The sequence below is a fragment of the Alexandromys fortis genome, unplaced genomic scaffold (genome assembly GCF_014885135.2).
Source record: "Alexandromys fortis isolate MF-2015 unplaced genomic scaffold, M_Fortis_MF-2015_v1.1 scaffold_15, whole genome shotgun sequence".
NCBI lineage: Eukaryota > Metazoa > Chordata > Mammalia > Rodentia > Cricetidae > Alexandromys > Alexandromys fortis.
The window spans coordinates 3,305,568-3,332,928 of record NW_026067911.1 but is presented as its reverse complement, the minus strand read 5'-3'; the positions used below and the strand labels follow the sequence as shown (position 1 = coordinate 3,332,928).

The following is a 27,361-nucleotide window of genomic DNA, read 5'->3' as shown; positions in this document are numbered from 1 at the left end:
TCTTTTTTTCTTTCTTTCTTTCTTTATTTTTTTTAGTTGTTACTGAGTAAAATCACACTCATAGTAAAGCTCTGACTGATCTTGGACTTACTCTGTAGACCAGGCTGGCTTTGAACTCAGAGATCTTCCTGCCTCTGCTTCCTAAGTGCTGGGATTAAAGGAAGAGGCTACCATACTTGCCACTGCTTTTTAGATTTATTTTATGGGTTTGAATGTTACACCTGCATATATGCCTATTTACTGCTCTGGAGGCAGTGGGACCTGGGAGGATGGAGGCAATAAAGGAAGCAAGCTGAAGTCTCATGCAGTAGCCACGTTTATTCAGGGCATCAGACAGTTTATACTCTGAAGGTTAAGAAGAGTCACATAGGTAAAGTATACAATCACAAGGACAAGCCTCATACAGCAGAAATATGTCTTTCCATGGGGCATAAAAGCAAATAACAATAGTCAGTTGTAATGAATAGTCTGAAAGAAACTCTCTCCTCTGTCTGCGACACCAGGGAGGGGCACAAAACACATTCCAAGAACCATGTTCTTGAAGAAACTGTGGTCACAAGACTCTTGTCCTGTTTTCTGAGTTTTCTCACAAGCACTCAATTCTCACACAATTTTATTCTTGGGCTGTGGTCCACCATATTGGAGATGAGAAGAGAGCACCAGATCCCCGGGAACTGGAGTTACAGTAGGTGTGAGCCATCATGTGAGTGCCAGGAACCAAGCCCAGGTCCTCTTCAGGAGCACCAGCTATTCTTAACCACAAGCTCCCAGTTTCTGCTTTTATAACAGTTAAATATTAGAAGAAGTGTATTAAATTCCCTTTAAACCAGGTGCATTGTTGTATATTTAAATATTAGAAGAAGTGTATTGAATTCCTTTAAACCAGGTGCATTGTTGTATATTTAAATATTAGAAGAAGTGTATTGAATTCCTTTAAACCAGGGGCATTGTTGTATATTTAAATGAATTTGAGACAGTTTAGTCCCAGAGGAGCTCAACCTAAAGAGGTAACATGCAGGAAAGAACAAAGCAAAGTGACGTCTTCCTTCCTGTAAGGGAAGCCTGAAAGAGAACAGCCTTTAATAAGGGTTCCTGGAAGCAAGCAGACGTGAGGTTTACACATGCAGAATAGGTAGACTGGGTTGAAAGGTAATGTGTTGGAGAACATGCAGAGGGCTGGAGAGATGGCTCAGAGGTTAAAAGCACTGGCTGCTCTTCTAGAGGTCCTGAGTTCAATGGGTTTACTGAGTTCAGTAAACATATGGTGACTCTGAACCATCTATAGTGGGATCCGAGCCCTCTTCTGGCATGTTGGTATTCATGCAGCTGGAACACCATATACATAATAAATATATAAATCTTTAAGATAAAAAACCCTGAAGAAAGACATTCCTGTGTGGGCAGTGTGTTTTAGAAGGGCATGTGATTTCTAGGACAGGACTGTAGCATGTGGAGATTAGGTCTGGGTGATTGGGAGCTCTGGGAGTGTTGTCACCAGCCACTGAGCACCGAAACCAGTTACTTTGCATGGTGTTTGGGATGATTTAGACAAGAGGCAGGGTTTACAGAAATTAACAGGTAATTAACTGTTTTGAGACACAGGTCAAAACAAGTAGAGTTGTGGTTCAGAGACTTGTTCATGCAGTATGCACTAAGTACTTTTCGAGTTCTTATTTTGTAATTTCATTTGTATAATGGGAACTGTTTTCTCTGATGAAGACACTTGGACCTGAGTGAAGGTCTTACAAATAAATTGTGTAACTCCACACCTCCCTTTCTTATAAAAATAAAAAATCACCCAACATAATTGTAGGAATTATGGGAAATGAAAAGTTGAAAATTAATTTGGCCCCCCTTTACATTATAATGGAGGCAACCACAAATTAGTTATGACATACTAGACAAATGTCAGTATTTAATAAAACAGTGAAAAATGCTTCATATGTCATAGTGGGTCTCTGTAGAAGGAAGAAAATGGCTGTTTAAATAGACCAGAAGATAGGTGATAGTATATAAGATAGTTGTGGGAGAAATGTGTTAGATAATTATGTCTGAGGTGCACACTGAGGAGACATATTCCTGGGTAAAATGCAGATACTGTTCTCAGAGCACTGTCCTTAGCACTCAGACTGGATATGACCTTGGCTTCTGGTAACACCACCTATCTCAGATCTCACAAAAGAATGTCATCTCCCACCCTTAACAGTTTTTGTTTTTATTGAGCAGGTGGGAAGAGTTAAGTCTATTAGGCTTCAGAGGAAATCCCCATTTCCTATGTCGGTGTTTCCTGGGGGTGTGTATTCTGTTGTTTTTGTAAGAATTTCCTATGTGCATACTGTATTCAAATCATTTTCACCCTCCTTCACCTTCTCCAACTCCTCCCATGTCCCCCAAGTTCATGAAATCTTTCCTTAATTGTTTGTGCACACACCCTCCTGAATCCTTTCAGTATTGTTCATGCATATGATTCTCCCTCTCCCGGCAGCCATTAGTTGCCTGTAGCTCTTCATTTAGGGGTGAGGCCCTCTTTTTCCCCCATCTACATTGGCATGCCATCTAGATACTGTCACTAAGCATGTCTTGTTTGGGTGACCCAATTGTTGAAATTTCATGGGTGTAGCTTCATGTCATATCTTGTACCAGATTTCCTGGTTCTCTGGCTCTTACAGCCGTTCTGCCTCTTTTTCAGCGGTGCTCCCTGGGCCTTAGGTTTGGAGGTTGCATTCTAGATGTGTTATTCAGGGCGGGCACCCAGCAATCTATTGTTATCTGAAATAGTAATTATGATAGTAGCCATCTCCATCTGCTACAGAAAGACGTTCCCTGCTCCCTTGAGAGTCTGAGAGCCTGTGGATGCAAGGATAAGTTTGAAGAATGGAATTAGAAATTACATTGATTTAGGGAAGTGGTGTCTCCTTTAGTCTTCTAAGGTCCTTGACCTCACTAGCCATCAGTAGTTAGCTAGGTTTACAGTAGACATGAATTTCCTTCCATTGAGCGGGACTTCAATCCAATTAATTAGACAGCCATTGATCACCCCCAACATATACCCGCATTGGAGATATCTTGGTTAGTGGGTCATTGTTGTTGCCTTTAGGCTCTATGGCTTGGCAGGACTATTGATTGTTTTTCTTCCTAGGCAGTGTGCATGCATAGCTCCTTTGGATGGCATTAGAGCTTGTGCTCCTTGCATGCCAATTCTAATCAGTTCAGCCCAGTCTGTGTCCAGCGTGTGGTGTTTTCAGCAGTAGGGTCTTCCCTTCAAGTTCTGGGGAGAAACCAAGGCCAATGGCAGTAGCCTGTGTTTGGGAAATCTTTTGGATTTTCCCTACCTAGCAACGCAAGGGGAGGTTTTTTGAGTTGTACTGGGGTTTTTGTTAGATATTCTGTGATTCTTATGAGAGAACCACCATCCCAAGTAGTGAAACTTCATTTAAACTGTGTGTGTGTGTGTGTGTGTGTGTGTGTGTGTGTGTAAGTGTAATAAGGATTCAGAACTAGGATCCATAAATAAGAGTGCATGTATTTGTCTTTCTAAGTCTGGGTTACCTCACTCAGTGTGATCTTTTTTAGTTCTGTCCATTTACCTGGAAAGTTCATGATTTCATTTTTCTTTGCTGCTGAGCAGTTTTCCATAGTGTCTCTGTACCACATTCCCATCAGCTGAAGGACATGTATGTGTCCATTTCTCACTGTTGTCCATAGAGCACCAATGAGCTGAGCAAGTATGTCTGAAGGAGGAGATTGAATCCAGCAGCTGGGTCATATGGTAGAATAATTTTTGAGATATTTCTTAAGCCATTTTTCTTCTTTTGAGGACTATGTTCAGATCTAAAGCCCCCCCCCCCCCTTCTTTTTTACTTGGGTGGTTTGTTTTCTTGACTTTTTTTTTTTTTTTTTAGTTCTTTCTACATTCTGGATACTAATCTCAGATTTACAACTGACAAGATCTGTCCCACACTGTGGGTTTCTTCCTCCAGTTGATTGTGTCCTTTGCTGTAAAGAGGTTTGCCAGTTTATGAGTTTCCTCTTGTCAGTTGTTGGCCTAAATTCCTGAACTGATGGGTCCCTCTTCAGAAAGTCCTCCTCTGCTCCTCTGTCTCCTAGGGTGCTGCCTTTTTTTTTTATTTTTCTAGCAGTCCTAGCATTTGTCTGGTTTGTATTCACGGCCCTGTGGCAGCTGAAGCCAAGTCTTGTGAGTATGTTGTCTTTAGGTAAAATAAAGGAGCCTGCAGTTGTCCTAAGCTTCCAAGTGTCGTGCTGGCCTTCTGGCTTAGCTAGTATTGAAGTTTTCCTCTTTTACTGAGCATAGTGGTGCATACCTTTAGTCCCCGCACTCCAGAGGCAGAGAGAGGCAGGTGGATCTGAGTTCCAGGACAGCCAGGACTATATTCAAAACAAAACAAAACCCTGTCTCAAAAACAAAACTAAGGTTTTCTTATTAATATATATTTGTTTCAGAAAACCTCTCTCTCTCTCTCTCTCTCTCTCTCTCTNCCCGCGCTAAAGAGCGAGCATTTAAGCAGCAATTTGTGAACTATGCAACCGAAAAGCTGCAGATGATTGTGAGCTTCACAAGTGCAAACTGCAGCCGCCAAGTCCAGCAAGAAATGGCTACCTCTTTTGCTAGACTGTGCCAACAAGTTGATGTTACTCAAAAACATCTGGAAGAAGAAATTGCTAAATTATCCAAAGAAATAGATCAGCTGGAGAAAATACAAAACAACTCGAAGCTCTTAAGGTAAACTTTTTCCCTCTCAATAACATGAATATCTAATTTCATCTCACATCCAAAATGTAATTATATGACGTCACTAATGACTTTGTATTAGAACGTTTAAATTAACTTTCCTTGTTGCTTTAAATTAAGAGTTCATGTTTGAGGCTGGAGAGATGGCTCAGCAAGAATACTTGATACTTTTCTGGGGAACCCTACTTGGTTCCCAGCACCCACATGGACTTCATAAAACTAAAGACTGTATATAGGAAAGGGCACCCAGCAGCCACCTATAACTTAGTTCCAAGAGATTCTGTGCCTTCTTCTGACATTTTTCATCACCAGTCAAGCAAGTGCAAGTACATACATGTAGGCCAACACACATAAAATAAATCTTTTTAAAAAGACAGTAACTGTCCATTTTTATATTCCCTCGTGCTCTGAAATTTCAGTGATAGCCAGTTGCAGCAGGAATCCATCTGAGCCAAAGGAAATTTCCTGGACTTCTACTCTCTGTTAGGCTAGGATAATTCTCTTTCAGAACAGAAGTTCAGTAATTTAAAATGACAGTTGGGCATTGTGTCAGCACGGTCAAGGTCAGCCTGGGCCACTGGAGACTTTACTCAAAAAAACCCAAACAAACAAATAAAACCAAAAACATAGCTTCTGTTCTTTCTGAGGACTGAGGACACTTGCTTTGAAGCAGTGAATATACAAGTGTCCTGATAAATTGGACTTCTGCTTTGTTATGACTACTATGGATCCTTTGGGAGACAGTAGTGGAAGTGTCACCATCAGGTCTAACTTGGCAGTTATTTTTACTCCCTTGCCAGCATGTCTGGGCGTATTGTTGTGTACCACTTGAGCAACACTGCTGATTCAGGGATTATACAGCTTATAGCTCTGCATCAAAGAACAGCTTTATGGCTAGTGTTTACAGATTGGAGGATGGTTCTCATGGCCTGAGTTTGGGGTGCATATGTAATTAGTCAAATGAAAATGTGTCAACACAGCGCTCACATTCGTCATCGCCTTTGCACAGTGCTTAACTTCTGTTTTCATGAATTGTAGTGTTCTCACCACAAGCCAGTTTCCAGCCTAGACAGTAGGCTGCAGCACAGCCCAGGTGTGGAGTGTCTGTGAGCCCCGAGTGTGTCCAAGTGCACTCTGATGTTCACAGTGCAGTCCTCTTGGAAGTCAGTCTAGCCTAGCAGCGCATGGTGGGTTGGAATCACAGCTGTACCAACTTAGGCTCAGCCATCCTGTCTAGTGTCTCAAGAGTGTCACCTGAAGAAATATATTCACCAGCATACGTACATTTCACTTCTGTGACCTCAGCCACACGTGCAGAGAGGGCAAAACAACTCCTCTCCAAATAGAGTCCCTTCTTTGTGAGTACATGCCCTGGCATGGTATGCAAATATGCTGTATAGATCTGCATCTGGCAGTTCAGTTAGGGCTTCCTCTCATAGACAGTTTATTACATCAAGTATAGTCCTAATGTGTTCCTTGCCAGCTTCTTTGCATGTAGTGTGTGAGTCATTCAGTACTTTACACTGTACAGTTATGACTGTGATGTAAGTAAGATGTGACTCCTGTTTAAGCTGTCTGTTAGACTGTTTTAATACTGAAGTCCACACCTTATTACCGCTTCAGACTCTGAGGTGTTCACTGTGAGCATGGCAGGAGCCACGTGGTAAAAATCATATATGAGTTTCAATAAGGATGGCCACAGCTGCTTAGAGGGCTGTTTCTCAGTTTGGATAGAACGTATTTTTCTCACTGACTGTTCGGATAATTAGGTGTATTCATTATCTTAACTAGAAATAAAGCCGTTCAACTTGAAAGTGAGCTGGAGAATTTTTCGAAGCAATTTCTGCACTCAAGCAATGAAGAATCTTAACAAAGGTTGCTGTGCTGATCACATTGGAGGAAGTGGACTTGGAAGAAGGAGAGAACTAATTTTATGAAATAACCTCAGTATGGATTACTACTCTGAGTACTGATGCTTTGCAGAGACTGTGGTAATGAACTGTCTTGGGGGGGTCACACTTTTTGGAGTGTTGCAATAACATCATTGGCGGTAGTTTAAAGACTGAACTGTTGGGTTAAATGATGGGTTCCTTTAGAATCAGTGGAACCAGCTGTGCAGCCTCTGAGGCGTCCTGCGACTCTTAACCAGGGCTTTCTGTCTTTGATTCTGAGTAACTGCTTCCTGGCATCCAGGAGTTAGAGATCTTTTCATCTTCCTTCACTAGTTCTTGATGCCTTCTTTAATGGGAATACGGAGTTTCTTTAATGGGAATACGGAGTTTCTTTAATGGGAATACGGAGTTTCTTTATCAGATGATTTGTTCACACCAGCGAGTGTGGGCTGCTCCTGGGTTTTACCCTCACAGCAAGGATGTAACCATTACTACACAGTTTTATCCTCATTAAAACTCATGTGAAATCGTAGGAGGGCCTGTCATTATAGTCACGCATGAAGTATCTGGCTCTGGTCTTCTGCTCTGTCTCTAACATTTCCAGCCTTGAGTCCAACAAGGAGGTCTTCTGCCTAAACGCGAGGTAGACGGTCAGAAGGGATGGCTAGCATGGGGCACAGGAGGTGTACGTGGTGTATGGTGACATGACTGTGACAAATGGATCCTTGGGAGGAATCTCACTGACACACTGGGCTTGTCCCCACTAGAAGCTTTGACTTTAACTACATGAATTTCCTTGGACCCCATTAAAAATTATCACTCTTGCCAGGCAATGGTGGCATCCCAGCACTCAGGAGGTAGAAACAAGTGGATCTCAGTGAGTTCAAGGCCAGCCTGGTCTACAAAGTGAGTTCCAGGACTACTATACAAAGAAACCAACTTGAAAAAACAAAACAAAAACAACCACAAAAATCACTGTGTTAGTGAAATGTTTATGGTTCGGGTATTTTGTGTGCCTCTGTGTTAGAGGCCGGTTGACAGTGTCTATGGAAGTACTTTTAAATGGCAAGGAAGGTTGCTTCTCTGACCTGACCATGAAAATAAAGTGCTAACCTATGGGTATTTTGTAGATGCCAGCTGTGCCATCCAGGGGACAGTGCACTCCATTTGGTTGTCCTTTAATTCACAGAGATCCACCTCCTAAGTGATGGGATTAAAGGTGTGAGCCTACCATAGGTACATCTCTTATTTTTAAAATTTTAAAGAATGTTACAATATTTTATACCATTATTTAGACCATCAAAAAGTTTCAAACTTACTTACGCTTTAGGAAAATTGGGTTGAGGGCTGCAGTATTCAAATTTAAATACACGTGACTACATTTTGCTTTTTTTTGGGGGGGGGGTGTTTCGAGACAGGGTTTCTCTGTGGCTTTGGAGCCTGTCCTGGAACTAGCTCTGTAGACCAGGCTGGTCTCGAACTCACAGAGATCCGCCTGCCTCTGCCTCCCGAGTGCTGGGATTAAAGGCATGTGCCACCATCGCCCGGCCTTACATTTTGCTTTTATTGCTGATATTTCACCCCCCAAATGGTAACCAAGTGTGATTAGGTGAAAATTACATGAAAAAACTTACCTGAAATCAGGGTCTGCTAACCTAAGTTACAAAGTTACACCGAGCACTTTAACTTCTGGCCACATAGTTAGCATGCTTCAGTGTAGTTCTCTGGGTTTGATCACTGGGTTATCAACATTACTTTGAAACTTGTAAGTGCAGGTTCTCAAGCTCAACACAGAGTTGTAGAATCATATCAAGTTTGGAATCTGCAGCAAGCTTCAAGAAGCCCTGCAGGTGATTTCAGTGTACTCTCAGTCTGGGAATGAGTGTTCATAGTTCAGAATGCTTTCCGTCACTGGATAGGAGTGCAGTTCCCAGCTGATGAAGTTGTGGCTGTTGAGAAAAGATTGTTTTCCTGCTGGAAGCCAGCTTTTCTACCAGACTAGAGCGCACCTGTGGCCGGGCTCATGCATTACACAGAATGTAATCATGACTGTTTCTGCTCAGTTACTACACAACTTGATGATTTACTGTGTATGTTTACAGTTTTATAAACTTTATATGATCCTTAACTTTTTACAAAACATTTTTATAAGTATGCAAGCTTGCAAGATGACAATAAACCTATTTGCCATTAGTTGATAAATGCAGCATCTCTGTTAGTGACTTTTCATTTCTGTCCCAGTCATTCTCATGACAGTCATGGAAGTCTTTCTCACACCCAAGGCCCCGATGACTGCACCACTGTCATTTAGTTCCTGTGGCCAGTCCCAGGGAGAGATCCGCGGTTTGCCACTGTCAGTGGCGGTTTGAGAGGTTTTCCGTGGTAGGCATGCAACTTGTAAGTACTGAGCCAGCAGGACTCCCTAAACAGGTAGAATACAAACCTTTTCTGTTGGTGGTGTTTTCGACACAGGGTTTCTCTGCGTAGCCCTGGCCGTCCTGGAACTTGATCTGTAGATCAGACTGGTTTCAAACTCAGAAATCTACCTGCTTCTGCCTCCCAAATGTTGGAATTAAAGGCGTGTATCATTCCTGACTCTAACTATTTCAAACTCTTTCATTAATCTTAAAATTGAGATATAAACATTGAATAGATTTTTTTTTTCCAATTTAAAAAATGGAACTAAATTACCCCAAGTGAGCTACAGGGGAAGCATGTCGTTTCTTTTGAGACAGGGTCTTACATGTAGTCCAAGCTGGCCTCAAACTTGGGATCTTCCTGTGTCTGTCTCCCAACTACTAGAACTACAAACCTGCTCTTATGCTCCAAACAGGGAGGAATGACCTACCTGTGAATGAGAAATTGGTGGCTTTAATAATAAACTAAAAGCTAGCTTTGGGTCAGTGACACACCAGTCTCTCCCTTACTTCCTTTCTTATTAAACAACAACAACAAAAACAGCATTTAAACAAAGGAAGTAGAGTTAACTATGGAAGTACTAAATTTGAATTAGTTCTGGGACTTAATTTTAAAAATCTCACTAAAATTTGACTTAAAACATGGTACAATGAAGACAGTGAAAAGCACTTTATTGATTACAGAGTATAGTACAGCTCACTACAACAGCATTGCACAAGCTACTGTACAAATAGGGGATCACTGTTCTAGCTCAGCACTGTTGGATCCTGGCACAGGTCCTCTGCTTGTGTGGGAAAGCTTTAGACATATGGCTGACATTCATAGTCAGCTGGCTTTCTGTGTTGAAAATACTAGAGGACATGGTGCCTTATAGAAAAATTCTCAAATCTGCTTCAGGACACATTTATGCTATCTGATGGCTTTGGTGAGTCAATGCAGATGTTCAAAGAGAAGCCTCTTGGAGAAAATGATAGGTTAGAGCACCGTTGTGAAAAGACAGAAGGGCCTGGACAGCCTACAGCTGTATCATAGTCCGAGTTAACAGACTATGCTATGGAAGATTTTGTTGGATACAGTTCTTTTAGTTGAAAAGTTTTTTTCCTCATAATGCTACATTATTACACCTGTTTTACAAAATCAGCCATTGGGTTTAAGGAAAAAAAAACTCTTAGAAAACTATAAACATGGAAAATATTTCCTAAATACAAGATATTCCATCTGCCTGTGGCTAACAGTGCTGACTCAGACATCCCATGAGCACCTGCTGTAAGCAGTGACCAGCAGAAGTGAGCCTGCTGTGCGCCTCACGTCCCACAAGATCAGTTTAAGATCATCTTGGTAAAACCAGTGCCTTCCACAGTGGCCAGAGCACACACACAGTACAAGCCAGGTCTGATCTGCAGAGTCTAAAGGATGTTCCATATTTAAATGATGGCAGGGCCCATCTGGGGTCTGCTTATTCAGTTTTTCTAGGCTAGTTAATACAAAAATGCATTATTATTCAAAATCCAAGATGTTAGTACCCACTTAATTTCCCTGAATAGTTTCACTTCTAAAAGTCTTAGTTTTACACCTAAACCTAAGTCTTCAATGGGATTGGAGAGTACTTTCAACAATAGAATGGTCATTTTTATGGTCTTTTTTTCTTCAAAGGGGGATTTATTTAAATTAGGTTTGTGTGTGCAGGGCCTGAGAAGGCCAGAAGAGGGCTTTGGGCCCCTTGAAGTTACAGGCAGTTGAACTGGGAACTGTACTCATGTGCTCTGTGAGAAGAGCCATCTCTCCAGTCCCTGGGGTAAATAAGGTTTCCACCTGATAGCCCTGGCTGACTGGCCTCAACTCTCAGTGGTCCTTCACATGCAACCCCCCAGGCGAAGGTCATGTTCAGATTCAAGTTCCTTACATCTCAGAAACACATCATCAGTCAGCTTGCCAAGTCTAAATTAAAATGACAGCCACTGACTAGACTTGAACTTGAAGGACCAGAGCCCAACACTCACTGTTTTTATGAATTTGGAATGCATTACAGTATATGTGAATCACAACGGAGTCCAAGCTTGTTAGGGACCTGGACTATTACATGGAGCACAGCTGCCAAAAACGAACTTGCTCATCTCAGGGTAGAGCTGTCCTTGTTGAACAGCAGGTTGAGGAATGTCTTAGAAAAGATCACGTGCCTTTACAATACTCTCGGGGAAAGATGCTTGTGGACTCAGCTAGAGGCCAAGGCAGAAGCCACAGCAAAATGTTAAAAATCTTGCCGATCTCAAAGACGACTTTTGTTTGATGTTTTGCATGCTAAGCATCAACCTGCTAAGGCACATTAACTAGGCTAATTTCAGGATGTCTCAGGCAAGCCAGTGTTATTTAGTCACAACAAACTGCAGAGAAACCCAAAAGGTACCCACCAGTAGAAAGCAGTTTGACTATGGTCACTACTGTGCCAAACATTGGCACTGTGTGCAGTGAGCCATATGTTCATCATGGTTACTCTCCAGCTGCATTGTAAGGGACAAGCTTTGAATAACATGAAAGCACACCTCCTTTTTAAATATAGATCTATGTGTACAAATGTTTGCCTTGTGTCCAAGGGAGTCATATTCCCTGAGACTGGAGTTACAGGTGGTTGTAAGCTGCCACATGGTTGCTGGGAATTGAACCCAGGTTCTCTGCAAGAGTAACAAGTGCTCTTATCTGCTTAGCCAATTCTCCTGCCCTGAATTCCATTTTAAAATATTTAGGGCCATAGAATTCTTCAGTATGACTTTTGACTGACAAAGCTGAGGACTGAACCCAGGGCCCTGCGCTTCAAGCACTTTACCACACAGATTAAATCCTTTAGCCCCGTTTTAAAATACATATTAGAAGTGCTGTTTTGAACAGAGTTTTGGATGAGTTCTGAGTTAACACAGCAGTCTTGGAAACACACCCTTTTGGGGAAATGATTGTGATCCTCTAATGTGCCTCAACTCTGGCTTGGGTGGGGTAGGCTGCAGGTGCGGCCCAGAGGTACAGCGCAGCACATACAAGGAGGGCTAGATTCCAGCCCAGCACTGTCTTTTTTATTCTTCCCTTTTAAGTAAACTGTGCCCTATTTCAGAGAGCTATGCTTCATAAAGTAACCTCCCTATTTCACAAATAGGCAAGAGCACAGGGGTCCCAGAAATGAGGACTGAGGTACACAGCCCCACCTGCCATTGATGGTCTGTTTCTCTTCAATACTGTATCTCGGTTCACCTCTCTGCTGTGGGGAGCGAATGTGTGCTGTGACACGGGCGCTGCTGTGACAGGGAGAATGGCTTGAGTATGAGTCTTGATGGGCTGTGTCCACCATAGCGCCCTCACCCTGTCTTCGTGGTCCAGCTGCGTACCGTAAAGGCTGCCTCCTTGTTCACCTGTATGCAGCAGCCATGTAACAAACTCACTTCCTGGGGGCTGCAGTTTCTTCCATGGCCCCAGCTCTCCTGTGTCTGTCAGCTTTTCATTCCCGTTCTGCCCCACTCAGGTCCAACCCTGGAGCTGTGTGGGAGGAGGCTCTGTCCACTGTAGTAAGTGAAGCACAACTGACCTTAATAACGCTGCTGCTGATTTCATCCCAGCAGACACATACACGGGCACAGTCACAGTATAAGGATGAAAATGCCGGAGTTTGGAAGTGTTAAAGTTACAGTTACAGGTGATCAACTTTAACAAACATACGAGTTTCAAACAATGTTTTGTATACCTCCAGGTAACCCGTGAAGGCAGCACCCTGCAAGAGGTAACAGTCTGCTATTGTCAGTCATTTAAATTTGTAGGAGAAAACAAGAGGCGAGGCAGGACAGAGCAATTGGACAGCCTGCTGTGAGCGGACCCTCTGAAACAATGCTGTAGGCTCGAGGGGCCAGCTCTGCACACTCAGCTGCAAGCTGCCTTGGAACAGGTATGTCGTGCTCTGGAGGAATTACTGCACGGCAGCAGAGCGCTTGCTTCCCTCTGAGGAGCCAGGGTGCAGAGCAAGCCTGGTGGGCACAAGGCCCTAGATTCCTTCTGCAGCACCACCAAAATAGAAGAGCAAAGGTTTAAGGGTGCAGATAATTTATACCAATTCAGATCTCACATTACGCAATTCATAAAGCCGTCTTATATATGTTAGTGCCAGCTGAGTGGGTGAGTTTACAGTTCTCAAAGATGTTAAAGGTGAGCCACTGTTTCCTACCCATTACAGAGAATACTGGATAGGAGTCTTCAGAAGCAGGGGCATGTCAGGTTTTGTCAAACTTGTGAAATACAAGTACATTCTACAAACTTGATTTCAGAATGAGAAATTAACAGCAAGATCTAAAGGTTCAAAGGGCTCAGCCTTTTAGAATACCAAAAATTAAGATACATGCCAATGTCTACTGGTTATAATAAATTGTAATGACATTTCAGTGTGCCCCTCTCTGTTGGTGAAATTTTCACCCCCTGGCCTTCACATCACCTGTCCCCTCAAATGACTCAAAAGAAGCATTTACGTAGATCCCCAGCATGGCAAAGAATGCATGAACAGCCACTGGCTTCTGCAGAGCCACCTTACCTATCAGCCCTCCTAATCAGGAGGCCATCGTGACTCAAATGCAATGTCAGAGCCCAAGGGGACGGACACCTTCAGACAGCACATATATCTACAATATCACTTCTGCCTATTATGGGTCCTGGCTCTACCATGACAATACTTTAAAAATGTGATGTTTCTCATATATACAGAGTTCAAGGGGAGTCCCTAACAAAATGCAAACACACAGTCACCTGCTACAGAATGTGCATTCTAATCTACAGAGAAAGGACCAGCACAAGCAGGAATCTGTCGGACTTAATGTCAGCACAACTGCTCAAAACCCAGGCCCTTGGCCCTCAGCAGGGGACCTTAGTCTTGATTGTCTCTGACCACCATTTGGCTGTACTTTATTCAAAGACGCTTTCTTTTGTATGTAATCTCAATAGAAAAATCCTCATCCACAAACAGAAGGTAGAGTTTCTTCTCACAGCTGTAGGCTGTAGCATGGATCTCTGGATAGCCATTGGAGAACGCTGTTAATTCCAGATTCTAAGAAAACTGTCCCAGGAGCCGGTGGCCACAGCCATGCCGTCATCAGTCACGCCTAGGCAGCTGACACGGTTGTCGTGACCAGCAAGGACACCTACAAAGAAAGGTCAAGACAGAGTTAACACTGGAGTTTCAGAACTGCAAAAGTTGTGCATTACAATGCAGATGGTGATTAGAAAACGACGGGGAAGAGACAGAAATCTTTAATAAATAAATTAATTAATAAAAAGAAAAACAAACAGGCATCCTGGGGACACAGCCAGCAGGGCAAATCAGGCACAGTACAAGACACCGTGGGTTACGTGAAATTTAAAAAACAAAACAAAACAAAAAAAACCCGAAAACATCAATTTGTGCTTCCGATTTTTGAAAAGTCATTATCTTAAAAAGAAAAAAAGAAGAAAAATGGAGAAGAGTGTCTTGTAGACACTTTCTTGTTTTTACAGTTCAAAAGGTGACTCACCTCCTACTTTTTAAAACGAACCCTGTTATCTACAACACTTAGAAGCCTTAAACCATAGTTAGGAGCAACAATAGGCTGAATAGTTTTCCAGGGCAATAAACTGTCAACCATTTAAGAAAAATTGAGAAAAGAGGTCTCATGTAGTCCAGGCTGATGCTGAATTTGTGACCCAGCCAAAGATAATCTTAAGATCCCAATCCTTCATCTACCTCCCAGGTGCTGGGATAGCAAGTGTGTGCCATTGTACCTGGGAGTTTTGTAATTTTTCTGCCTAGGAAAACATGTAAAAACAAATTCCACCCCTCAGTAAGTTCATGATATTCCAATTCTGCTACTGAACTGTGCTACTTTCAATAAAAACACATTTTTAAATGGAAGTTCTATACAGTGTACTTTTCCTTCCATCCTATCTCCAAAATAGACCCAAACCATTCATTTTGTTCTTTCTGTTCATCACCAAACACAAACTGGTTTTAACCTGATGAAGACGTTGAGCTCATTACGTTCTGTTCGCTGCAGTGACCTCAGACTCACCCATCCCCTTTTTTACTGCACAGGACAAAATAAACAGTTCTCAAGATTTGAGTGAAAATGCAAACATTCAATGAAGATGAGAATATCCTTTCATTATCTCGTGTCAAGGAATGTGTGAACAGTCGCTGGCTCCCTCAGAGCCGCCTCACCTATCAGCCCTCCTAATCACGAAGGTCAGGGACTCTGAGGTTCAAGTGCACCATCTCTCTTTAAACATATTTTCATTCTCAGAAGTGTATCCTGTTGAAGTATTCCCAGTAGCGTTTCCAGTCTGGCGGTGTATGGATGGCAACTTTACTTGGAATACCAAGTAAGAAGAAAGCACAGCGGTGGCCTCTCCAGTCACCCGGAAAGGACAGGGAAGAGAAGGGCTCCCAAGTCTGGATTTGGCTTTAAAGTGAGAGGCTGTACTAAGCCAGCCATGAAGACAGCTATCAGCAAAGCAAACCGGGAACTCAATCAAGCATATTAGAAATGAGTTGATGGATACTAGCAGATTGAGGTAACAGCCAAATACAGAATTCCTCATTTCTGGAGTCGCTGGCATTGGGCAACATGTTATTTACAAAAATCTACTTGCAAGGTACAAACTCTGAACTCTGTGATTTGTTAACTGACTTGAGAAGTTAATTCCCATGAGAGCTGAGAGCCTGTACGTCCAACAACTCTGAGGGCTTCTAAAGGTAGGGATTGAGCAAAAGAGGCACAAGACAGCAACAGAGCTGGAAGCTACAAGGTCTGCAGTAGTGGAGATGGGGATCCCTGGGACTAAGTGGGGGCAAGTGTGTCAAAACAGAACTGCATTAACAACTGGACAGTAAGGGGTGACACCCTCCCATTTGCTCTTCTGTGATGCCAGTCACATGACCAATGCCAGTTTAAGACTAGGGGATCAGCCACTAACCTATCTGCTGACTGGGAGAAAGAAGCGGTTGATTGGTGAGAATGGAGATTAGAACTGACTTGTTAACCTGTGATCCCAGCTTTCCTCTTGAGTCAGTCAGACAGTGGTGGGGAGCACAGGGAGGAGTTTCAGGGGACAGGGATGTGTGGGAAAGGAGCAAACTGGCAGTAACACAGGCGTGCTATTTCAAGCTTTTTTCTGAGATGAGGGTCTTGATGTGTAGCCCAGGCTGACCTCAAAGTTGTGATCCTCCTGTGTGTCTCCTGAGATTACAGGTATACACCATTGCACCCTACCAGTTTATCTTGGGGTGCAGAAAATATGTTTGCTGTGTTATAGTAACAAAGTACACACAGCCATATGTGTATACAGAGTACACACACACACACACACACACACACACACACACACACACACACACCCTATATGTTTGGTTAGTTGGTTGGTTTTCCGAGACAGGGTTTCTCTGTGTAACAGTCCTAGCTGTCCTGGAATTTGCTCTTGTAGACCAGACCAACCTTGAACTCACAGAGATCCACCTGCATCTGCCTCCTGAGTGCTGGGATTAAAGGCGTGCACCACCACTGCCCAGCTTCTGGAGTATAATTTTAAATTATTTCAGTTAACATTACAAATTACTCCATTTAATCCCAGTTCCAGTATGGTTGCTATGTTGGCTTTTAATGGGAGGGCTCCTGTTGAGGCCTGGAAGACAGTCTGCCTATATCCTCAGGGTCAGCCTCAAGAGCATGAGCCACTGCAGAAGCCATGCTTCCTGTTAGGTTAGAGAGCAATGGTATAGCCCCAAGTGACATCTTAGCAGGGTATGATGGCGGCACTCACCAGCAATCCCAGCATTTGGAAGGCTGAGGCAGGGTAACACTGAGCTCTAGGCCAGCCTGGCCTTTATAGTGACTTCCAAGCATAAGGATTTGTCTCAGAATAATAAATAAACAAACCAACCAGGATGTAAGAAAAAGAAAACTGATTTGTGCAAGAAGGCACCAATTTATATTTACTGCTCCTGACCCCTAATTTACCATTCTAGGACCTAATGTCATTTTTCAGTAGGATAAGTGTTCCTCCAGCTACCATCAAAGGTAATAAAGATACGAAGGAGAGCCGCCCAGCTGCTGCTCTGACAGCTCCCGGATGCCCAGCCAGCCTCAGTGTCTGTGGGAGCCTCTTCAGGCTTCCTGAAACAGAACCTGCCTTGGCCACATCACTGACCTGCCCGGCCTCCTTTCAGCGCATCCCACACGCTGCAGTTGAAGTCATCATAGCCGGCCAGCAGAAGGCGGCCGCTCTTGGAGAAAGCCACGGACGTGATCCCGCAGATGATGTTATCGTGAGAATACAGCAGTAGCTCTTGGTCTGCACGGAGGTCAAAGAGCCGGCAGGTGGCATCATCGGAGCCCGTGGCAAAGGCATAGCCACTTGGGAAGAACTAAAAAGAAGAAAAACAACAAGGTAACAACAATGGAGGCAGAGAGGCTGGCGTTGGAGGTGAGGTTGGTCTACACCATAATAGATGCCTGCGGAGACCTGGAGACAGAGAACCGGGGATGGGAGGTGGGGCAGGCTCTGAGGCTAATTTTGCTTCTTTCTGTTTCAGTGACTGCTGAGAAGTTTGTTTCTTTTTATGTGAGCCAGTGTCTTGCCATATAGCCCAGGCTGGCCCAGAACGCACAACACTTCTGCTCCAGCCTCCTAAGTGCTAGGGCTACAAAGGTGTGAGCCACCACACCTGGCCTAATACATATATATATTTAATATTCTGGGCTTTCGTTTAGTTGAAGATTTAGGCTGAATAGCACATGCAAAGTGCACGGGCCATTGCTCAGCACACAGTATCAGCAACGCCGCCTGTGGTCCTTCGCCTGTCTGATCCGTACATTTCAGCGCAGACGTACTGGGTGCCTGTCATTTAGGAGTCAGGAACAGTGTGCTGCACTAGGACAGCGCGCACGGACTGCATGCTCACACTAAGGTCAGCATCAGCGCAGTGACCTCCCAGGACCAGGGGCCACCAGGATGCTGAAGAGGAGGTTCTTGCACGTGAGTCAGAATCAGAGCAAACCAAAACTCCCCATGTTGATCGTAAGTCAAGTATTACTATTTACAGGATGTCTACTTAAATATTCCAGAATTCTATTATGAAAAATAAATTGGAAAGATTTTAGAACATACGGAACCCTGCGGCTGGGAGATGGCTCGGGAGGTAAAGCACTCGTGTGCCTGAGAAGACTACATTGGGGTTGCTAATGAATGCCACCCTCATGCCATGCTGTGGAGCCCAGGAAGCCTCAGTAAATGCTGGCCGAGTGTGGAGGCCTGCCCCAGCACACTCAGTAACTAGTATAGGTCAACTGGTTCAACTGAGAGTCCCTGCCTCTGAATAAGGTGAAGAGGGCACCCAACGTCAGCCTCTGGCCTACACAACACCTGCACACACATCACAGACATTACACATGCAGAAAGACAGAAAACAGACAGCTTCCCCCTCCACTGGCAATGGAGGGGTACAGACCCAGGCATGCCTGGCACCTGAGTAGCGTTTCCTGCTGCAGCCCTGGTCAGTGCGCCTTTCCACATGTGCCTAGTCAAAGCACTTCCAGCTCCTGGGAACTGTTTTCTCAGGACAGTTTTGTTTTCTGCAGTTGAGCTACTGACACTGATTTCTTACTGTGTAGAAACAAAATGTCTGTACATTGGTTTTATTTGCTCAAACGTGGCTCCGCAGCGTGTTAAGGCTTCACAGAGTCGGGTTTGTTTAGGCTTCACTTATTTCTTTGGTTATGTTTTTGAGACAGGATTTCCTTTATCCCCTGCTGATATTAAATCACTGAGTAGCTGAGGATGGCCTTGAACTTATGATCCTCGCCCTGCTTCTACCTCCTGAGTGTTGAGATTCCAAGCATGTGCCACCATACCCCGCTTTCTTTCATTCCTTACACATTTGTATGTGAGCGCACAGGGTGATGCCAGAAGTCATCAGGCATTTTCCTGGGTCATTCTCTAGTTCCTCTTTTGGTCGCTGTTTAGATGGGTTCTCTCCCGCCTCTGCTCCCCAGTGCTGGGATTGACAACAGGCGGTCCTCCCAGGCCAGCCTTTTCACCTGAGTCCTCATGTGAGCACAGTGAGTACCAGCTGAGCATCTCCCCAGCTTCCTTCATCGCTTCTAAAGAATAGTGCGTACTTGGGTTTAGTTCTTTTAATTTCACATATTAATCTTATCAATCTGGAGTCTATTTAATAAAGAGCCTTTAATAAAGTAGTGCTCTAACTTAATTTCTTCATTCTTAAGCAGTTGTCCAGCTGTTAATTAGTTTTTCTATTGATCCTCTGCTATATCATCCACTAAATTCCCGGCAACAGCCTGTGTTCTTTTCCTGTGTGGGGATCAGCCCTGGGCCTCATATATGCTGAGCAAGTGCTCAACTCTGAACTACACTACTAGGTTTTAAAATAATATTAACATTTAATAACTAATAACTTAGTATTAATATAACCTACCCTTAGGTTTTAAAATAAATAAGTTGTTTGAGGGATATAGTTGCTTCAATTAAATGTATTTCTGATTACTAAATACAAATATGTTGTAATTATATCCTCTCAGCTTCTTGGCATATCTTTTTTCGTTCTCAGATCTGACTATAGAGTTGGAAGTTTGAGAAGGATTTATATAGTGGGGCAGTGTTATTTCCAGCTGTTATTAAGCACAGGGAGACAGTCCCCGACTGTTTCACTAAGAGTCCCACAGGCACAGTTCTGCTGGGCAGCAGCTTGACGAGACTCACAGGTTCCTGGAAATGGCGGAGGCTGCTCTTGGTGAACACGGCTTCTCCATTCCAAACAGGAAATGCTTTCCTCATAGATTCCTGGACGACTGCAGGACCCGGGACCATAAAGTCTTCCTTCCTCCCACCATGTGCCTCGTGGTTTGGTTCCTTGAAGTTCAAAGCCTTCCCTAACCTCCTCCCTCTGCTGGTGTTCCTGGCCGCTTCTTCTGTATCCTCACCTCTCCAGGCCACTCTTGGCTTTTGTTTTGTTTTCCTTGCTGCTGCTGCTTGTTTGGCTTTTGGTTTCTGAGACAGGGTTTCTCTGTGTAGCACTGGCTGTCCCAGACCTCACTCTAGCCCAGGCTGGCCTCAAATCTGCGGCAATTCTCCTGTGCTGGGACCATGGCATGGTCTTTGTCCTAAGGCCTAGCCTGTTTATACAATATTTTTCTCCCAACTATTTCATTTCAAAAGGGGCCTCAGTGTTTACTAACAACTCAACAAAGATGGCCCCTTAGTGCCTCATCCCACAAACAAGGAAAACAGCATCAGTCTCTGTAAACTCACTGTTGTAGGGCTGGAGAGAGCACTTGCTCAGCTTGCCTGAGCACATGAGGACATGGAGCTTGAATCCCTTGTCACTTGGGTGACAAGTTGGGCTTGGCTGAGTGTGTCCTTAACCCCAGCATTATGGGCGTGGCTGAGTGTAACCCCAGCACAGTGGGCATGGCCAAGTGTAACCCCAGCACTGTGGGCGTGGCTGAGTGTGCCTGTAACCCCAGCACTGTGGACGGGCAGATGATTCTGAGATGTTGCTGATGAGGCAGCTCAGCCAGGAAGGCAAGCTTCCAGTTGAGTGAGACCTGTTTTAAGTAGTAAGGTAGCCGGTTACAGAGGAGGACAGCTGATTTTGTTTGGGCCTCTGATTGTGTACACACAGGTCTTTACACCCATACTCATGCACACGTACCACACATCACTCGCACACAAAATTTAAAATAATAATAAACGCCGGGCAGTGGTGGTGCACGCCTTTAATCCCAGCACTTGGGAGGCAGAGGCAGGCGGATCTCTGTGAGTTTGAGACCATCCTGGTCCACAAGAGCTAGTTCCAGGACAGGCTCCAAAATTACAGAGAAACCCTGTCTCGAAAAACCAAAAAAATAAAAATAATAATAAACAAATTAACTTTTACCAAGCTCTAAAGAAGAAACAAACAACAAAAATGAGTACCTGCCTAGCATTCCTGTTGGCCTGCATTCAACACTCAGCACCACGCAGACAGACACACCCCGGGGGCTGGGACAGAGAAGGGGGGAACCCACACATTTCAACAGATAAAGTGTTGGATAAAATTCAACATTTGTTCCTGATTTTTCAAACTGACAGCACTTGCTGCTCTTACAGGTGACCAGGGGTCAGTGCCCAGCGCCCACATCAAGCAGTTTGTAGTCCACTCTAACCCCACCTCTGGGGGCTCCAGATTTGATGCCTTCTTCTGGCCTTCAAAGCACCTGCTCACACAGGTGTGCGCGCACACACACACACTGTACATATTTAAAAAAAAAAAAACCTTGGTAATTTTGACTATAAGAGGACACACTCAGGCTTGTAAAAGTGACCCATGATGGCTGGGGCAGGTGTGCCTTCCCTGGGATGCTATAGTATAAGCAGGCTGACCTGAAAGAGGGGAGCCAAGCACTTGCTCTCTGTGATTCTGTATTGCTCAGGTTCTGTCCATTCAACACAAACCATAGTCATTTGGGAAGAGGGAGCCTTAGCTAAGATGCCTCCATTTCCATCAGACGGGCCTGTAGGCAAGCCTATGGGGCATTTTTGATGAACAATTGATGTGGGAGAGCCCAGTCCACAGTGCTGTGTACCATCCCTGGACAGGTAATCCTGGGCTATAAAAACCAAGCCGAGCAATCCATAGGGAGCAAATGGGACCAGCATTCCTCAGTCTGTGCCTCAGCTCCTGCCTCCAGTTCCTATCTAGAGTTCCTGCCCTTTCTGCCCTCAGTGATGGACTGTCACCTAACGTGTAAGCCGGAATAAACTCCTCTCAAGTTTCTGTTAGCCAGGGAAGGACCAAGCAGACGCCATAACAGGTGCTCACTCTTCTCTCAGAGAGACCAGGCCTCAATTTCAGTTTCCTCAGACTGAACAAGCAGTTTCTTAGGAAAAGCCAAGAACAAAGGGCAATCAATATTCAACACCCGCATCAGCCAGGAGGCCTGGTACATGCAGTCCCAGGCCGGGCCAGGCCTGCGCCAGCCCCCACAGCAGTTCAAGGACAGGGCCTGCCCCCAATGGAAAACTGTAGTCCCTGGCTAGTATATTAGTATGAAGACATACTAATATGATTTCCACTTGCCTAAGTTAATCATGTCTAAAACGACCTAACTCCCGTAGACACTCCCCTCACTTCAGCATAAAAGATGCTCCTGCCTCCTCGAGTGGTTGCCGTCCTGCCCTTGTATAGGATGGTCAGACCTAGCAGGCTGCAATAATAACAAAATCACTTGGTGGTCTTTGGGGATCCTGACTCTGGGGACAGCAGTTAGTGTTTTATCATAGCAACAGAAAGTGAACTAGACAGTCGTAATCTGCAGAACCACATGAATATGACTTTTAGAGTGGGAATAATAAACACAAACCCTGAAAAGCCATTCGGTGTCAAGGGGAGCTACACAGGGTGCAGTGTTCAGGAAGGGGGTGCTGCTCTCTGCAGAGAGATAGCCAAATCAGGGAGGTGCCAGTTCTGCCATGTGCCAGCTTTGAAACCGGACAAGCTGCAGTGTCGGCGAGCCTCACACCCCAGCCTTCCTAACAGGTTCTATCAGAAAACAGTGCGGAGACTAAGTGGATCGTGTGTTAGAAGCCCAGAAATGTGTTTGTGTGTGTATCTTGTATCTTGTCTAAAAATAATAAAAATTAAAAATAATAAGCACTCAGATTTGTGGATTAAAATGTTAACAATCAAGAGCTGCTGAGGATCTGGTGTTGTAAGAGCACACTGGTCGTAAGAATCCACGGAAGTGCTCTGTTATAATGGTGTCATGTGCAGCACTTAGACACAGTGCAGTTTTGAGAGGTGGAGGCAGCAGGATCAGGGGGATTGGGAATAGGGGGTTTCATCAGCCTCGTAGTCTGGGCTACAACGACTCTGTCCCCAAAACAAACCAACAGAACAAAAAGCCAAGCGTGCTTCACTTACGCTGACAGCGTTGATGTCCGAGATGTGTCCTGTGAAAGACTGTCTACACATGCCGTCTCGGACATCCCACAGCTTTGAAGATGCGTCACAAGCACCAGAAACAAAGGTCTTCAGGTCAGGACTCAGTGAGAGACTCATCACGTCACCCGAGTGTCCTGCGAAGGTGGTAGTCTGCTGCCCCGTCTCGATGTCCCACAGAGCACTGTGAGGAAACGCCAGGGCAGACACAAAATGACCACATCCCGCCCCAGGGTCTGTGCCCACGAAGACAGGTTTCTTTGGGAAGGGACTCACCAGGTCGTGTCTCCTGAGCTGGTGATGATCTGTCCGTCATCTAGGAATCTACAGCAGGACAAGTAGCCTGCAGCGGAGAGCAGAAATGTCAGGTGACACAGGATTGGGATAAAAACTCGGGCGACAGGGCCTTGTCAGTGGGCCGTGTGGCTCCGCTTTAATGGTTGCAGTTCCTCGCTGTCTTCTGAGGCTCTCATGTATCACACAGGAGTACTCAAAGTGACTGCATCAAGCACGGTAGCCTGTTAGCAGCAGCACAGTGTTTGACCTTGACACTGTGACCACAACAATGTCGTCTACAAAATTCATGCTTAAGAACCAATCAGTTAGATTTTTGAAAATTGTGAGGAGTGTTTTTATTTTCAGTATATTTGTGATAGTGTGTTGGGCTGCATTCATAGCTTCCCTGGGCTCCATGCAGTCTGTAGGCTGCAGGTTGGACACACCCGAGAGAGTGCTCCTATAGCCTAGAACCTCTGGCAGAATGGGCCCAGCACCGGGGAAGACCCTAAAAATACTGTGAAAGTGTGACGGGAAATGCAACATCTGCATGACTCCTGTCCGTCAGCATTCCAGAGTCCCCAAACGGCAGGGAAACACTACTGTGAGACCCTGTAGAAACGTGGTCAGCCGGCAGCACCCAAACCACAGACAGGAAGGATAGGAGTGGCAGGGGCCTCCTGAATAACAGGGCCTTCGGACATAATGACTCCAGCGGTCAGACAACACAGTCCCGAACCTTGTTCCAGGGCAGCAGAAAGCGCAGAAGGCTGGATTTGCTTTCTTTTGTATTTTTTAGGATTGTCTGGATTTTTTTGGGTAGCAAAATTTGTCATGTTTACAAAGCAATACAGTTATATTTGAAGGAAGAAAACATAGGGGTAGGAGTCCACCTCCATGCAGGGTGCATGCTCGGTGAGCTCAAGGCCCCAGGGGCAGCCCCCGCAACAAAATGAAGTAACAATGACTGGAGTGCATTGCAGGCTGGGAGCTAGTACCCCTAGCTAGCTCAATAATTGCTGCGTCCTTTTGCCTCTGGTCACAGTCCGCCAAGAATCCTTGCTCAACTGTCAGGAAGGGGGAGACGGGGACCGACCGAGCGGGGGTAAATGGCTCACCTGTGTGCCCGCTGTCAGGAAGGGGGAGACGGGGACCGAGCGGGGGTGGGGGGTGGTAAATGGCTCACCTGTGTGCCCTGGCAGTTCTCTGCTCACCCGCACGTTCCCCTCACGTGTCTTCAGGTTGTATATGGAGCAGATGTTGTCCAAGCCTCCACAGGCAACATAGTTCCCAGATGGGGCATAGGCGCAGGTCATCACCCAGGAAGACCTCAGCGGAATGGCATGCATCTACCACACAAACAATGCACAGAGGCATGGGGTTCGTCATGGGGAAAGACTACAGGGGTGTTCAGTGCACTCTTAAACCTGCTTAGGGTGAGGCAAGCTTTGCTGGAAATCAGGCATAGCGAAGAACAGGCAGGAGCTCGGGAAAGGAGGTCACGTGACCTGGAAACACCGCAGGATGCCCCTTTCTGTGTTAGCAGGCCACCTGCACTTAAAGCGTTCGTTTTAGGGATGGTTTTATTTTTAACTATGTGCCTGTGTGTTCATGGGCAGTGCCCTCAGAACCACAGGCACTGAATGCCCGAGAGCCGGCACTACAGGGAGTTGTAAGCCCTGGATGCAAGTTCTAGAAACCAAACTTAGGACCTCTGGAAGAGAGCAGCAAGAGCGCTTAGCCAAGTGAGCCGCCTCTCTAGCCCCAGAACCCTTCCAATGTTTTAAATAAAAGCAAAGCTATATATATATATATATATAGTTTTTACTTTTTGAGGAACTATCTTAATAGACAGCCCGGTTGGCCTGGAGTTACTTATGTAGACCAGACTGGACTCCAAGAGATCTGCTTGCCCCTGCCTACTGAATAAGATGTAAAATATGAGTAAAGATTTTAGCAAAATCATTGGCACACTAATGCTCAAAAGAGGAATCTCCTGTGCTGAACACTGAACCATAAAAGGGAGGGAACCGAGGGAACCAATTCGAATGGCTTTTCCCTGGGGCCTGCTTGGGTGCCCTTGTCGTAACAGCATCCATTCCAGGATCGCAAGGAGACTTAGAGGCAGGTCAGGTGGAACAGCTGAAGGTGTCTGATCTACCAAGACTAACCCCACACAGGGTATCCACACATCCTGGGACAGATACTACCACGCTTCCTCTGGACCTAAAATAATATCATAAAAGTGTATCTGTTTTTCTGGTTTAGGAAAATAGGTTTGAACAAGACTAGCTTAATACCAATTAGGATACAAAAGCTGTTAGCTTACAAATTAGTCACCTTTGAAGTCTCAGTCAGGCTGAGAGTGCAGCTCATGGACACAGCACCTGCTGTGTACGGGCAAGGACCTGAGTCCGGCCTCAGCACTGCAGGGGGAGAGGCTTAAGGACTATCCGTTTCACCAAATACTGCTTCTGACTGCACAGTAAGTTACCGCTAACGCATACAATCTACAAAAGTACGTGACTTAGAAAATATGCCCCCCTCCATGTCTGCACTGCTACTCAGCAACCTGGAATCAAGGATTCCTTATACTGGGTACAATAAGAAAATGCAGATTTTCACTATTAGATTTCAACAAATTCAATGTGTCTATCTTCTGAGTCATCCAGAAAAGCCAAGTGGTCTCTGAAGGAAGCCAGGGAAAAGCTATCCAGAAACCATCACCCATAATCTACCCCCAACAAAAAAGTCAGTGTTATTTCACCGTAGGAACTGGAAATTGTAAAAGTTCGTGTCTATATAACAATGATGGTCTTCACAGGCAGGTGTGGTGCCCGCATGGCCGTAAACTCAGCACTGAGGAGGCAGAGGCAGGGCAACCAGGAGCTGAAGGCCAGCCTCAGCTACATAGATTTCAAGACTAGCCTGGGCTAAATAGGAGCCTATCAAAGAGAGGAAGAGGGGTGGGGGGAACAGACAGAGAGGGAGGGAGGGAGGAAGTAGGAGGGAAACTCAAACTGACACAGACATTGTTCTTACAGTGTGTCCCTAGAAATAAAAGGAGCTCAGCACTAAAAGCAAGTGTGTCTGTCCTAATAGCGGCTCTGGATCTAGAATAAATTCATCTCAGAAGGAGGGGCTCTGAATGAGAAGGAACTGCCAGGCGGTAAACAAATACAAGATCATTTAAGAGAAAGATGAAGAAATTCTACCTTATTTGTGGTATAGCTATCCCAAATAATTAATTTTCCATCTTGGGATGCACTGACTAGTAGCCTAGAGGAGAAACACAAGAACAATTGGACACTGAGAGGAAAAATGGTTAATTAGTTATATACATTTCATCTTTGAAGGACACTGCAGAAGAGAACACAGTTTTTCCAATAAAACCTGTATACCGAAATAACTTTTCTGCCAGCCTTTAAAAACGTTATATTCCATGCCAAACACTTAGAACAGAAAGAATATTTAGCCACTGACTAAAAGAGTCTCTGTCTAGGATTCAGGTTTCCCCCTGTGACGTTTTGGTTACCCATAGAGGTTTCCGTGGATACTAGTGGAGGAGCTTAGCCCTGACTGACAGGTTTAGTGACTTAACAGGAGACCCAGGCCCAAATCCACATCCTGTCCAGCCTAGGCTGTCACCCAAGAGCCTGCGAGTGAAGGGCCGTGCTGTGGGTACCGTGGAGACCAAAGAGTCAAAGACATAAAAGGACTACATTAAGGGTTGTTGCATTAATAAAAGGACAATGTGTGGGCTGGGCGTTGATAACATGTGTCTTTAATCCCATACAGAGGCACATGCAGGCAGGCACAGGAGGATTCTCTGTGAGCTGGAGGCCAGCCTGGTCTACAGAGCTAGTTCTGGGACAGTGAGGGCTACACAAAGAAACCCTGTCTCAAAAAAACAGAAACAACAACAAAAAAGGGCAATCTGTAGGAAATGGAGTTTTTAACTTTTTTGTACTTCTAACTATGTATACGTGTGCTTGTACACAGACTGGCGTGCAAGTGCCATTGGAGGTCGGGGTG

The 27,361-nt window shown here is 44.9% G+C and overlaps 2 protein-coding genes across 3 annotated transcripts in view; one reads left to right on the top strand and one right to left on the bottom strand.

Annotated features, from left to right (window-relative positions):
- Mfn1 (mitofusin 1) overlaps positions 1-8,853 on the top strand; it is a 42,369-nt gene extending 33,516 nt beyond the window's left edge. The window contains exons 16-17 of one of the 2 annotated variants that reach the window (XM_050138375.1): positions 4,607-4,741; positions 6,542-8,853. In XM_050138375.1, coding sequence (XP_049994332.1) covers positions 4,607-4,741; positions 6,542-6,620 — 214 coding nt within the window. In that variant the 3' untranslated portion in view covers positions 6,621-8,853. Of the gene's footprint in view, positions 1-2,226; positions 2,449-4,606; positions 4,742-6,541 lie in introns of those variants that run through there. The other variant, XM_050138376.1, reaches the window with a different exon arrangement.
- Positions 8,854-9,714: 861 nt separating this feature from the next.
- The window catches only part of Gnb4 (G protein subunit beta 4), a 47,163-nt gene continuing 29,516 nt past the window's right edge, over positions 9,715-27,361 (bottom strand). Inside the window, exons 5-10 of the mRNA XM_050138381.1 lie at positions 26,542-26,605; positions 24,513-24,675; positions 23,327-23,393; positions 23,033-23,234; positions 17,260-17,476; positions 9,715-14,222 (exon numbers count right to left, since the gene is read on the bottom strand). Coding sequence (XP_049994338.1) covers positions 14,116-14,222; positions 17,260-17,476; positions 23,033-23,234; positions 23,327-23,393; positions 24,513-24,675; positions 26,542-26,605 — 820 coding nt within the window. The 3' untranslated portion in view covers positions 9,715-14,115. The remainder of the gene's footprint in view (positions 14,223-17,259; positions 17,477-23,032; positions 23,235-23,326; positions 23,394-24,512; positions 24,676-26,541; positions 26,606-27,361) is intronic.